Below are 12,805 nucleotides of genomic sequence, written 5' to 3'. Positions count from 1 at the left end.
GCATTCTCTGCCACAAAATTTAGCCCATCCTGTCCTAGTAAGAATGAGGGTTCCCCTCCCACTCAGCTGCTTCATATGGGTTGTGAATATTATCACTTAGTAAACAGTCTTGGATTTCCAGACAGGCGTCTGCTGAATGGGTGAAGACACCAGCTCTGGACCCACTCTCCCGTCCTCCTGCACAGACAATTTATACAGCAGGGCACATGGCAAATATGCCTTGCCGGGGGGAAAAAGTACACTGAACTTTGCTCCCCATATGCAGTACAATATTTGAGAATCTCCCGTTCCGCCAGTCTAGAGTAGTGGCTCGGGCTCTGAGGGAGCTGTCCGGGAAATTTGCCGGAAACTGATAACAAAATTAATAATGGGGGAGCAATTCCCTGAAAGCATTATCAGTCTTATCTTTCAATCTTCAGGCCAAGGTGGATCTGAAGTGTTTTGAAATGTTTTTTGAATCTGAAATCTGGACTGTTTTCTTGTTCACATGGAATCCACATGGGGTTCAGAAATAATCTAAATGGGACACAGGATAAGTCATTGAAACTTTAAAAACATAATGCTTATAAATGTCTTTCTTGAAAAAAAAATGAGCTTTTTGTTCCCATTGTGGTAAAACTACAGATAATAAGAAAAAAGTTTAAGAAACACTGCCTTGAAACAGTACTTGCTCTGCATTTATGAAACACATTCCTGTACTGCTGCACATTAATAGAAAATTCCAGTATTTATAATAACCATAAATTCATTCCAAAGAAAAAGCCAAGATAAAAATAGATTTTAAAAGAATAAAGCAAGAGAAACACACAAGGTAACAACAATAAATTCAGTCAGAAAGATTAACAAGAATTAGTGGCTGGAAAGGCCAAGAAAAAAAATTTAAGAGATTCTTAAAACTAGGGTTAACATATCGGGTTTCAAAAACCTGACTGACAGCTAGATGGCAGTAAGGAGAAGCGTATTGCAGAGGGGAGGTCTTTCATTATTGAGGCTGGTATACCTGGAGATTTCTCTAAAGGAATACCATTCCATGCTATTGAACACTTTGCATATTAGTGCCAGTGCCTTGACTCTAGCTCAGTAGCAGACTGGAAGCTAGTAGAGAGGGATTTATTAACAGCCAGGTTGATGTAGAAAGGGTCCTTTGGAAGAATACCCAGGAAATGTTCCTGTACACCCCAGAAGTGAAGAGTAATCTAGGTGACTCCATGAAACTGGTTGAGCCACAACAAGGCAAAATTTGCTATCTGACCTCAGGACACTTTACTGCTGACTCTAAGTTTGGTAATAACTTAGAACCTTTGTCAAAATGCACTGCCCATCAGCTGATTCATGGCTCTGTCATTATTCTTTTAAATGCATCTCACATGACAGCTATTGGGACAGCCTGAATGTTGATACAAGATACAAGTACATTAATTGTAAAACCTAATCTTCAGTCAGCAAGAATCAGATGATTCTTTGATCTTCAGTTATGAGATCTCACATTCGTAAATAATATTTGTTATTCTACCTCGAAAGATTAGAAAATAGTTACATGTTTCAAATGTTTGAATCTTTTTTTCATACTTGGGAGACTAACTAGATAAGCAACATTTCTTCCAAACTTTTTAGCCAATAATGAAACTATGGACAAAAGGTCTTCCAATTCTGTATCTGAGGACTGACTAAAATCTTAGTTATGTTTACCTCATAAATGTAACCCCCTAAGGAAGGTTATAGGAGATTCCTTATAATTCAGTTGTTTTATCTCCTTGATTTCACACTTTGCTTTCTTAAATGACTCAGAATTAAACCTCCTCATTCAAAATTTTATTTTCTCCATGACTGGAAATAGATAGCCATAAAACAAAGGTCAGAGAAGTATGTATGACTCCCAAAGCAGAACTAAAAATGAGTCATATCTATATTCTCTCTGGGGCAACTCGTTGTTGTTGTTTATTCATTCAGTCGCTTCTGACTCTTCATGACTTCATGGACCAGCCCACACCAGAGCTTCCTGTCGGTCATCAACACCCTCAGCTCCCCCAGGGACGAGTCCATCATCTCTAGAATATCATCCATCCACCTTGCCCTTGGTCGGCCCCTCTTCCTTTTGCCCTCCACTCTTCCTAGCATCAGCATCTTCTCCAGGGTGTCCTGTCTTCTCATTATGTGGCCAAAGTATTTCAGTTTTGCCTTGAATATCGTTCCCTCAAGTGAGCAACTCTAACTTTTGCAAAACATCCAACCTGGTATATTCCTCCATCCTCATTCAAGATGAGACACGAAACATCCTTCTCCACCCAAAGGAAACATCACTGATGGTGAGTCAGGGATGCAGAATCTGGAAATACATGGCTGGCAGAGTTTCTTTTAAGTCATTTCCCTATATTGATTTCTGTACACAATCCATCCCACTTGCTGTTTTTAGAACATAGTGGTGCCAGGAAAAATGACTGAAGCCAAGCACAGCATTGCACAGAAGAGGTGAAGATAATACATATTTGCATGGAATAAGAATAACATGATAAAACTAAGCTGACTAATGCTGGAACCTAATAAACAGACTACTACAGAGTCATTGGAGAATGGAGGTCTCATAGCAAAAACTAACATACCTGTATTAACTGCAAAGTTAATGACAGGCCACGCAAAGAGGCCATGATGACTCAACTGTTTGAGAGCTGTCAGCAAGTTATCACGGTTTCTAAGTTGCTGTGTGACAGCAGCCCTATGGAACACAGAGCACTTGGACCTAGAAACATGAAGTGGGCCTATTTATGTAGTAGCCATAGCAGCATTATGGAGCTTGCTGCCAATCCAAAAAAATCAGAAATGGCAAGGGTTTGGGTGTGCTCCTCACAGATAAGTGTAGGGCAGGAAAATAAACAAAGAAATGCAGAACAAGAAGTAAATATAGGGATCAGGTACTATAGAAAACTGGGAGGAAAGGGACTGGTTTATATATTGGAAAGTGACAATGATCAAGTCAGATCATTCGTCCCTCTAGTCCAGCAGTTTTTCAGGAATGTTTTTCATCACGTTTTATCCTTTTAAAAATGATTAATGCCAAGGATTTCTCTACAGAAACAGTGGGGAAATGAATGGCCTTCAAGGGAATTTCAAGCCATCAAGGCCAATGGTGGAGGAATCCTGGGAATTACAGTGTTGCAGCATCTGGAAGGTGATAAGTTCTCTATCCCAACCTACAAAGTCTACATGCAAAATGTGTGCTCTTTTCCTGCTTGCATGGCAGAATATTGGCAAGACATTGGCAAGGGCCAGGGCCGCAAGTAGGGGGGGGAAGCAGGGCATGTGTCCTGGGCACCACGCTGGGGGGAGGGGCGCCAAAATGACAAAATAATATTTGTACACTGAATGGGTGTGGAGGCGCAGAATCCATGTTTGCCCCGGGCGACACAGACACTAGTTGCAGGCCTGGCAAGGGGTGGAAAACAAGCTGGAGGCCAAATGAGGTCTTGGCCGTAAGCATCCTGAGAAATAAATGAAGAAAAGGAAGTGTTGAAGTATGAACCTGAATGGCCAATCGTGAAGGAGCAACTAAAAGGGCAAGAGAGACCTTGAGGCTGCAGGAGTCGCAGGCTGGACTGATGAGCGGTATTGGTGTCTCCCAGAAACAAGCAGACGGGAAGAGGCAGGGTGCCATGTGGGTCAGCTCTTGATGAGCTAAGCAGCATTCCGCCAAAGAAGGTAAAAGTCATGCCAGCAGCTCCAGAGATCAGCATTTTCTTTTTAGTTTCTACAAGACTATGATAAAAAGCCTGCCTCCTCTTCCTCCTGAAACAAACCCTCTATTACTGCTTCTGAAAAAGTCCCTTGAACTTGGTGACTTGGGTCAGGATATTTCTTTCTAGGCAATATTGGGTCCCATCCTCTTGAGAAGCCCCAGGCACAGTGATATGTATTGCCTACACATCCATTTTAGAAACCTTCCAGGGGGCTTCATTCACAGTATAAAGGAAATCTGGCAAATACTGGGGTGCAGGAGTTAATGTGGCAGCACCCCAGTTGCAAGGCCTGCTTTGGACTGGCATGGATCAAAGCACAGTGCTGGAACATGGGCAGAGTTTATTTCTTCCTATGCCCTCAAGAATGTGCAGAATGTCTTGCAATTTTAGCTAGCATAAATCGGAGATTTGGGAAGGTGGGAGAATGATGTTTCCATGGAAGAACACATTGCCTTCAAGGCCAGTATGAGCCTTGTAACTTTTCATTTTAGCTCTGGAAGCAGGAGGTAGGAAAGAGAGAAGAACATCTTTGCGTATGGAGTGCTGCCAAGGGTGTTTAAAGCAGCAGGTTTTAGTGAACACAATATTCCCAGAACACACAGAGAGAGAAACAGAAACTGTGTGGTAGATAAGACAGCAGCACCAGGCAGCCACATATGAAATTACTGCAGTGACCTTGAATAAAAGAGCCATCAAGAAGGGAACAGGAGGCAGAGAAGAGGATAAGCAGCAGTCATTCAAGAGGGCCAAGAATTCCTTATGTTCTCGACACATTCCAAAAGAAGAGCTGCCACCCAGTAAACAGGGAATGGTAGGGCAAACTCTCTGATATCGGGTTGCCAGATTTTCTCAGCTACTTCTGCCTGCAACAAACCAGAGAGGGCATGGCTCTCATGTGGTTCCAGCATATATTTTTTTACAGACAAGGCTTGGAAAAAAAGGTTTCCTGGTGGACTGGCTCATCATTTCTGAGTTGCCCCAATAATATCCTGCCTTATTTTATGAGGTATCATCTGTATTTCAGTGCCCCATCAGAGAAGGCAGAATAGTCCTCACTTCAGAACTGGGTAGCTCCTGGGAAATGGGAAGAAAATATGGATAGGCAAGGACATAAAGAACTTTGCAACCCACATCAGTTTGGCTGGCTGGCTGGCTGGCTGGCCTGCTTGCTTCCTTCCTTTGTTGTCTCCCGCAACATAGAGGGAAAAGTATGATAAACTGAATGTTCCTCGGGGTAAGGGACTTTTCTTTTACTTGGGCATCAAAAACATTGACAGCACTCTAAAACTAAAGATGGAAAGAGGCAATTTCCTTCGTTCAGATGTGGTAGGAAATAGATGGAAGCAAGTGGCCATGTGGCACAGCCCTCAAGCACTGGAGACAAGCATGAAAAGAAGACTACACCATCGGGTTCAAACAGTTGTCTTTAAAACACCGCCAACAAATTAAGGTTTCTGAGGACAAATTCTCCACCCAGGAGGTTCCAGTTTCAAGAACTCTTCCTCTTCTTTTATTTTGTTGTCCCCACCACTTCTTGGAGAAGTCAAGCCACGAAACCAACTTCCCCATCCTTTAAAACAGCTAGTGAATTGCATCTAACTCCTACTACCTTCAATTGATTGGAAGGGGTTGAAGGGACTTTTAAAAATTAAGGTGAAAGACTGAAACTGATAGAATTAAGACAATTTAGACTTTGCACAGAATAGAGATAACCCAAAACGCAAAATATCTTGCCAGAGAAAGTGACTTCAGTGGTTTCATAATGCAGCAAGCAAGCCAGTCCTGCTGCGATAGAATTAGGTGTGCCCGTTCTGCCAGACGGGGCTCTGGGATTCTTCTCCGAGGACTCCTACCTTGATGGCCCCTCTGAAAGTGCGACCTTCCCCAGCTGCGGCACCCAGAGGAAACTTTCAGAGCCGGGTCGATTGCGGGGCGTCTCCTCAGGGCAGGAGCGCTAGAAGGCGGCCCTGCTCCCCGGTGCCACGTGCTTCGGGACCCTCGGCTGGCACTCCCCGCTCTGCCCCCTGGGCGCGCATGCGACCAGGCGGCAGGCAGCTCAGCCCCACCAGCCGGAACAGCCGGCATTACATAATCCTGCCGCGATCCCGATCTGGTCCCTGAACCAGCGAAAGCCACAGGCAAACGAACAAGGGGCGGGGAACGGGGGTGCCGGTCTGATCAGGAACGCACACGCACAACCTGCTTACCGGCGCGGAGAACACACGTACACACCTGGGAAAAATCCAGAGGAGTTTCTAGAGGCAGCAGCTGCCAAGCACAGGCCCGATCCTTCCAACCAAATGCTGGGGGGTCGGGGGGGAGGAGCGGCGACTGTTGCGAATCAGCGGCCTCGGCGGCAGCAGGACACCGTAACCCGCAGGTGGGACGCAAGAGCGGGGAGGAAGGCGACAGGCTAGCACAGGCTGCCCGCCGCGCCACCGTCATTCCGACGCTGGGCGAGGGAAGCAGCCTCATCTGCGCCCACCGCAAACCTCCGCTCCTCTCCCTTGCCCCGGCTTTCTGGCAAGTATTCTCGGCGGGAAGGAAAGAAACGTAGTACCTCCAGACGGTCCGAAAACTTAAGGCAGCGGCAACGCACTGCGGGGAGCCCCGGACAGGGGGGGGGGGCGTCCCTGCGGCCGAGTGTTGCCAAAGTACTGTAGTGCTGACCCTCCAAGCGGGCTTCACTGCGGTCAGGAGAGCGCTCGGGGTCCAGAACTTTCCTTCCCTCCTCCCTCCCAGACTACTTTGCCAGTCCAGCCGCCGTCCTCGCAGCTGCCGCCGTCATACCTGCCGCCTCGGGGTTCTTCTCTTCGCCGGGGCTCGGTTTGGCTGCTCCATCGGGCAAGAGCGAGCGGGGATGGATCTGGTTTGCTAGAGACAGATGCAAAGGGAACACCAGCGGAGGAGGAGGCGAGGCGGAGGCGGAGAGGAGGCGGAGAGGAGGCGGAGGCGGAGCTGCGGCAGGGAGGAGGGGCCGCCTCACCTCGGGCTTCACCGCGCTCTTCCCTCCAGGGCCCCGGAGCCCTTGCTGTGGGCGGCAGGTGGCGAGGTCCTCCTCAGCTGCTCCCGCAGCCTAGCCGTGCCCAAAGCGAGCCCACCCGCATCCGGCAGCCCAGCGCTCGCGCTTAACCAGCGCACCGGGAACCTGGCGGCGAGATGGGGCGCACCGCCCTTTCACCGCCGCCTCAGGGCAGGCCAGGTGCGCGCGCGCTTTCGGTGGGAGGAAGCTTTGTCTGCCCGCCGCGGTAGAAAGTTGCTCGGCTCGCCGGACGGGACTGTCCCGATCTTCGCCGGACACCGTGCGAGCCCTACTGGGCGGCGGCAACGCTGCTCCTGGGAATGGCTCCAGCCACCCTTTCTCCCCTTCGAGCGGAGCGCCTCTTATTTTTGCGCGTTCTCTCGGTCCTGCTCGATTAGAAATCGAGCGAGATCTAACCAAGATGTTATGAAAGGGACTGGCGGGTTTCGGCGGTGTTGCCAGCGGTCGCGGAAGGGCAACGTGGCCAAAGTCCGGCCAGTCTCTCTCCGCTCTTGGACCAGAGCTGTGGGGGAAGCTCGCTGGTTGTTTCCGTCGCCAACCTTCGTGCTCGGAACCCAAAGCTGCAAGTGAGGCCGCCCACCGTGCGGATGCTTTCTCAACTCCCTTCAGCAAGATTTTGACGGGCGCGGGAGCGAAACAGAAACGGAGGTAAAGCCATTCCCACACGCGAGGGAACGGTTTTACCATTATAGAGCCTTTCTCGTCCCTTGCCGCCTGCCTCCAAAACGCTACCCAGCCTCTTGCCTTTTCGCGTCGCATTTGAATTGGAGGAGGGTGATTTTCGTGCGCGCGCACATATACCCTCCAAACCCACCTCTACAGCACTTCTTTCATACTGGGTGATCCCCTCCCCATACTCTCCGGAGTAAAAATACTGCTTCTCCCTTTGTGGTAGGCTGCGAACTGGCTCCCTTTTCCCACGAAAAACCCAGAGAGAGTCCTCTGCATTGTCGGAATGCCCACGGAAACACACGGCGGTCAATGCCCCGGTGTAGGGGAGCGTCCCCACAGTGGCTCTGCCGCTCAGGAAGGCCCTTAGCTTTCCCCTCCCACTGGGGAAGATTATTAGGGAGCAGCAGGTCCGGGAAAGTCCTTCCGAAGCAGTTGCTACTAATCTGGGCAATTAGGGGAGGGGGGCTGGATGGGCCAGGCAAATAAGACTGCCGAAGTGGCAAAGTAAGGGAGCCAGTCGTGGCACTGGATTTGAGACCTCATTAAGGATGGCAGGTAGCCTTCAAAGACCTACTGTATCAGGGTGCAAGCTAGAGGGATGAGGCTGCCTGTTGCCCTTCAAGAAAAGCTGGCCAGGCTGCTGAGTGCGCTTTTTCTGGAGGTGGCCTGATTACAAACTCAGCAAATGGCAAAACGCAGAGGGCACTAGAGGGGTGGATTATAGGGGCCATCAAATGCAAAATCACTACTATTGATTGTGGCAATGCCAGAGTTTGAGAAATAAGAGGGCAGGATAGCCTTCGCACAAGAGGGTGTAGTTCGGTAACTTTCCAAAGACTGGCCTCTCTACCAAGACAGCTTTGGAAAGAAGCTAATAACATCATCATCATCATCATCATCACATTTATCTCTCACCTTTTCTCAGCTGGGGTCTGCAGACATCTCAGATTTTCTATCAACAAGTTTTCATTCCATAACCCAGATCTTTTTATATATTCAAAGCTGTGTTGACTGGGGTGTTACAGGAGTTGAAGGCCACATAGCCGGAGAGACCTGGCTGGAAAAAAACACTTTGCCAAAATCTTTTTTCTGATTCTTAATGAAGACTGATTCTTTTCAACTTGTTGGGGACAACTTATTTTAACCTGGGCAGGGGGTGGGGAGGATACTTTCAACTAAAGGTTGAAGGCTCAGCAGCACACTGGCATTCTCCAAGATACTGGGGAAAAGCATTAGACCCATCCTCCCAAAACAAATGATTTTGGCAAAGTCTTTGGTTTACATGCCATGGTGGATCTGCATTTCTCAGTCCCTTGGCTTGGACGTGGGAGCTGCTTATTAGTTGTGATGCCAGTTCTGCAGTTAGCAATGGACAAATTGTTTAATAGAGACAGATGACAGAAAAGTACAGAGATCAGACCCTAATATGAAAAGATGAGAGGTAGGAAACATTGATTTAAAATATTTCTAAGGCTTATCCATGACATCTTAAACATACCCAGAATTATTTAACAACCCAGGCTGGCAATCATATGTAATTAGTTAAATTCCTTGAAAAACAAGTTTTGTCCCTGCTTCATTTATGGTCTGCATCAAGGTATCCAGTACCTGTTATTTGCACAGAAAAGTGAAAAACCTCTATTTGTGCTTTTCAAAGGTTTTCTTTCAAACAAGAAGCTGGAGAACACCAAACCAGAGCAGGAAAAGATTAGAGCTCTCCCCACACCCACACCACCTCAAATGCTACCAAGATTTCCATTCCTGCATTTTTTTCAAGGAAACACGTAGTAGTAGTGATGGATTTTAATTAACCCAACATCTTTGGGAGAGAAACTTTGCCGAACATGGTCCTTCCAGGAAATGTATATATGACAACTTTTTCTTTCAAAGAGGAAAGGCAGGCATAAGAGCGTATCCTTTAGATCCCAATCAATACGGAAGGCTAACAGAATACACAGGTGGTTTAATGTGTTTTCCTCCAGCCTGTGAGGCAACACGAAGAATGCCAGCATCAGTTTGCTCTGTCTTGATAGCCAGTCTTTGCTCTGCCCTGTTAACAAGACAGGTGGGTGATGCTTTCCTCAGTTTTACTGCGAGCCAAGTTAAGGTGCAGTGATTGGTGGTTGAGTTTCCCCTCCCACCTGCCAGGCAGGCAAAACAAGCACCAACTGCCTTCTTAACAGGAAGGATGAGGGAATCCACTCTGGAGGCAGGCAGAGCTGGCAACCAGGGGAAGGGCGGAGAGTGCACTTGGTAAAATTTGAAAGCAGGACCCGACTCCTCCAGGCAGGATTCGGTAGGTGAGCAGCAGCTGCCTCCTCAGGCCATTCAGGCTCGAGACTCTTTGCTGCAGTCCTTTGCTCAGGTGATCTGTGGCCTCTTGCTGAGGCTTCCCTCCTCTCCCTGCTGTGAGTCTCCAGCCCATGGCTCTGCTGCTGTTTGGATGACAAACCCTTCTGGAAAGACACTGCTTTCTTTCTAGAGCTTCTTTCAACCTTCAGCACAATTAGTCAAGGCTTCTTCATTTTGCTGGCTCCACCATATAGCAGCACTGATCCAGTCTGGTCCTGGAACTTTCCTAGGTTTTAGTGAGAGTTTCATTTATGACCACAAAAGTGTAGTTAGAGTCAGAGATGCAAAAGCCTGGGGTTGGCTAGTGCCTTGAAGTACCCCTTCCATGTGAAGACTGAATGAGATACAGCCATATGGACTTTATTTTTATTTATATTATTAATAATATGTTAATTTATAATGTATTTTATACATTTATTGTTTTACTGAGTATTTTGTTGTAAACCACCCAGAGTCCCTCTGGTGGAGGAGATGGGCGGTGACAAATTTGATAAATAAATAAGCAAACAAACAAACAAATAAAAGCAGCTAAGAGTGGGCTAGAACATTCTCCAAAGCAAATCAGGTTGAGATTCCCTTCTCTCGATCTTGCCCAGTCTTTTTCTAAAAGTGTCTGATCACTCTGCCAAAGCTGAAACAGCTGTGGAGGGAAGTCAGAAGCAATTGGAAAGGAGGGGCATGCCCATAGCCACCGAACAGAACTATCAAGGGCTGGGCAGGCTTCAGCTGCTGTGGCATTATCATCACCACAATCACTTCTAAAGCACTACATATGGCACATTTGCAAGATCTGTGTTGGGAGAAGATGGAAGACACCATTTTATAACACTGGATCATATAAATACAAAGCTGGCAGCCCTGGCTATAGGCTAGAGAGGAGAGGAAGAATGTGTCCTTCAACACATCTTCAAGCCAGTATCAGGATCATATGGATATGCCCTTAATCAAGGAAGTGGAAGAGGAATAGTGAGGGAGAGTGACTGGGAAATGCTAGAATTCTTGGTTTTAAAGGGATATAAAGCTGAGCATAGTTAAATATTTATTTTAAATGTTTAAAAAGCAAACTAATACATTCAGAGCAATAAGAAATAGGATCAGAGAGAGAGAGAGAGAGAAAATGAGTGCAGTGCATAGATGGATGAATCAGTTCCACCCACTTGCACAGCTCTTAAAGATTTCCACTGGACCAATGTGGCTATCAAATCTCTCTTCCTTGCTTACACCATCAGTATGAAAATCTTGGCTTCATTTTCCCAATCAATATTTTTCAGCTGGAGAGAGAACTTGCTCAGCTGTATATAGATGGCTGCAGGAGAGAGACAATTAATCTCTAGTCTATTTGCATATTGCACTTTCCTAAACAAAACTTCTCTGATACCATTTATGTGTGTGCATATATATAATTTATTTCATTACAAAATTAACATTTAGACAAAGGATGGTTTAGTCTTCTCTGGAGCATTCTTCTTTACCTCCTCAAAGAGTAAAACCATTTTGTTCACCATTGAATTTAATAGTCCATAAACCTACATGAAAGATTAAATTTGAGGAAGCTTTCATTTATATATAAGTAAGTATTAAGTCCATTTGGACATATAATGAACTAAACCTACATATTTTTACAGATTATTTTACTTTTCCAGAACAAACATTGCCAGGGGAGGGTATTATATAGTAGTTTGTACCACACATTTGGTAACCTAATTTGTTGCTGCGTACCTGAATATAATGCACAGTTCTTAACTGAAAATTATGGAAACTGAAATCCAATAAACAATACATCTGAAGGGTGCCAGATTGGAGAAGTCAGCTAGAGAACACATGCCTGGAAAGCGTTATGGGGCCATATTAATCTGCTCCATGTGCTTGATATAAAATGAGTTAAGTATACAGTATATCTGTTCCATATGCTATGCAACCCCTATTAAGCCCCAAGGGTATCGTGCAGAGGGGATCAATTCCATTTTATATATTAGATTTATATTTATTCTTCTTACTTCTCAACAACATTTGATATCGACAATCATCATATTCTTTTAGATTAGCCATCCAAGTTGGGTATGGAGGCAATACTTGATAGTGGCTCTGTTCTACTTCACTCTGGATGGGCATTTCCAGAGAGTGGCACTGAGAAACTAGTGTTCAACCCTTTGGTAATCATGTGCATGGCTACTACAGGATTCTAGTCTTCCCAGTGCCATTTAATAACTACATGAATAGTTATTCCTGATATCTCTTCTGACATAACACTAGTATAAGGGGAACAGCCAGCTGAACAAAGGGAGATGGTCACTGGAGCTTTCCCAGTGATATTTGCCCAGCACTAATGGGTTGTGATTTTTTTGGTATCAAGTAAAGACTTTTCTGCTCATTCAGGCTTTTTAACTCTTGTAAATTTTGGCTTGCTATAAGCTTTGTTTGGTTTGCTGTGAGTTTTGTTTTGTTGCTGAGTTTTTTCCCATTATAATCTGTATAGACAAACTTACTTCAACATAGAGCTTTTCACGGTATTTTTCCTGCACAATTGGATCAACTTGTTCTTGGCGAAATTGAAATTCTGCTTCTGAAGATTCCACTGAAAAAGAGATAGCATCCTTTGCTTCCCTTGTGGAAGTCCTTACTTTCTTCTCTTCCTTTCCTTTGCCTTTCCTGCTATTTGAACGTTCCTGCTCAGAAAAATGCAATCACATCAAATGGAGATCAAAATAATCTGATTTCCATAGCTTCATATAGCACAGTACATATCTGAAAGTAACAGTACTTTCAGCAGAGGGTTAGCTCAGATCAAAAACTGCAAAATTGTTTTAATTTTTCAAACATTTATCTCACAGATGGAAAATCTGAAACCATAAAGCCTTATATATAGTTCCAGAACCTCACCCAAAAGTTACTACCACGCTGTAATTTTTAATGTGAAAAAAGGGAAACTTACGGATATTTGGAAAGTAACCACACTAACTCTTTAATCAATTTAATATAATGTGTATTAAATTCCAATGAAATCAAA

The 12,805-nt window shown here is 45.5% G+C and overlaps 2 protein-coding genes across 7 annotated transcripts in view; both read right to left on the bottom strand.

The window, feature by feature from the left end:
• The window catches only part of EPN3 (epsin 3), a 38,991-nt gene extending 32,361 nt beyond the window's left edge, over positions 1–6,630 (bottom strand). For all 6 annotated transcript variants that reach the window (XM_063293216.1, XM_063293213.1, XM_063293217.1 and 3 more), the window contains exon 1: positions 6,522–6,630. The gene's annotated coding sequence lies outside the window, so the exon portion shown is untranslated. The remainder of the gene's footprint in view (positions 1–6,521) is intronic.
• A 4,567-nt stretch (positions 6,631–11,197) lies between these two features.
• The window catches only part of MYCBPAP (MYCBP associated protein), a 41,914-nt gene continuing 40,306 nt past the window's right edge, over positions 11,198–12,805 (bottom strand). Inside the window, exons 18-19 of the mRNA XM_063292930.1 lie at positions 12,285–12,464; positions 11,198–11,324 (exon numbers count right to left, since the gene is read on the bottom strand). Of these exons, the coding sequence (XP_063149000.1) occupies positions 11,226–11,324; positions 12,285–12,464 (279 nt within the window). The 3' untranslated portion in view covers positions 11,198–11,225. The remainder of the gene's footprint in view (positions 11,325–12,284; positions 12,465–12,805) is intronic.

Source organism: Candoia aspera, chromosome 2 (genome assembly GCF_035149785.1).
Source record: "Candoia aspera isolate rCanAsp1 chromosome 2, rCanAsp1.hap2, whole genome shotgun sequence".
Lineage (NCBI taxonomy): Eukaryota > Metazoa > Chordata > Lepidosauria > Squamata > Boidae > Candoia > Candoia aspera.
This window is presented reverse-complemented; position numbering and strand designations above follow the sequence as displayed.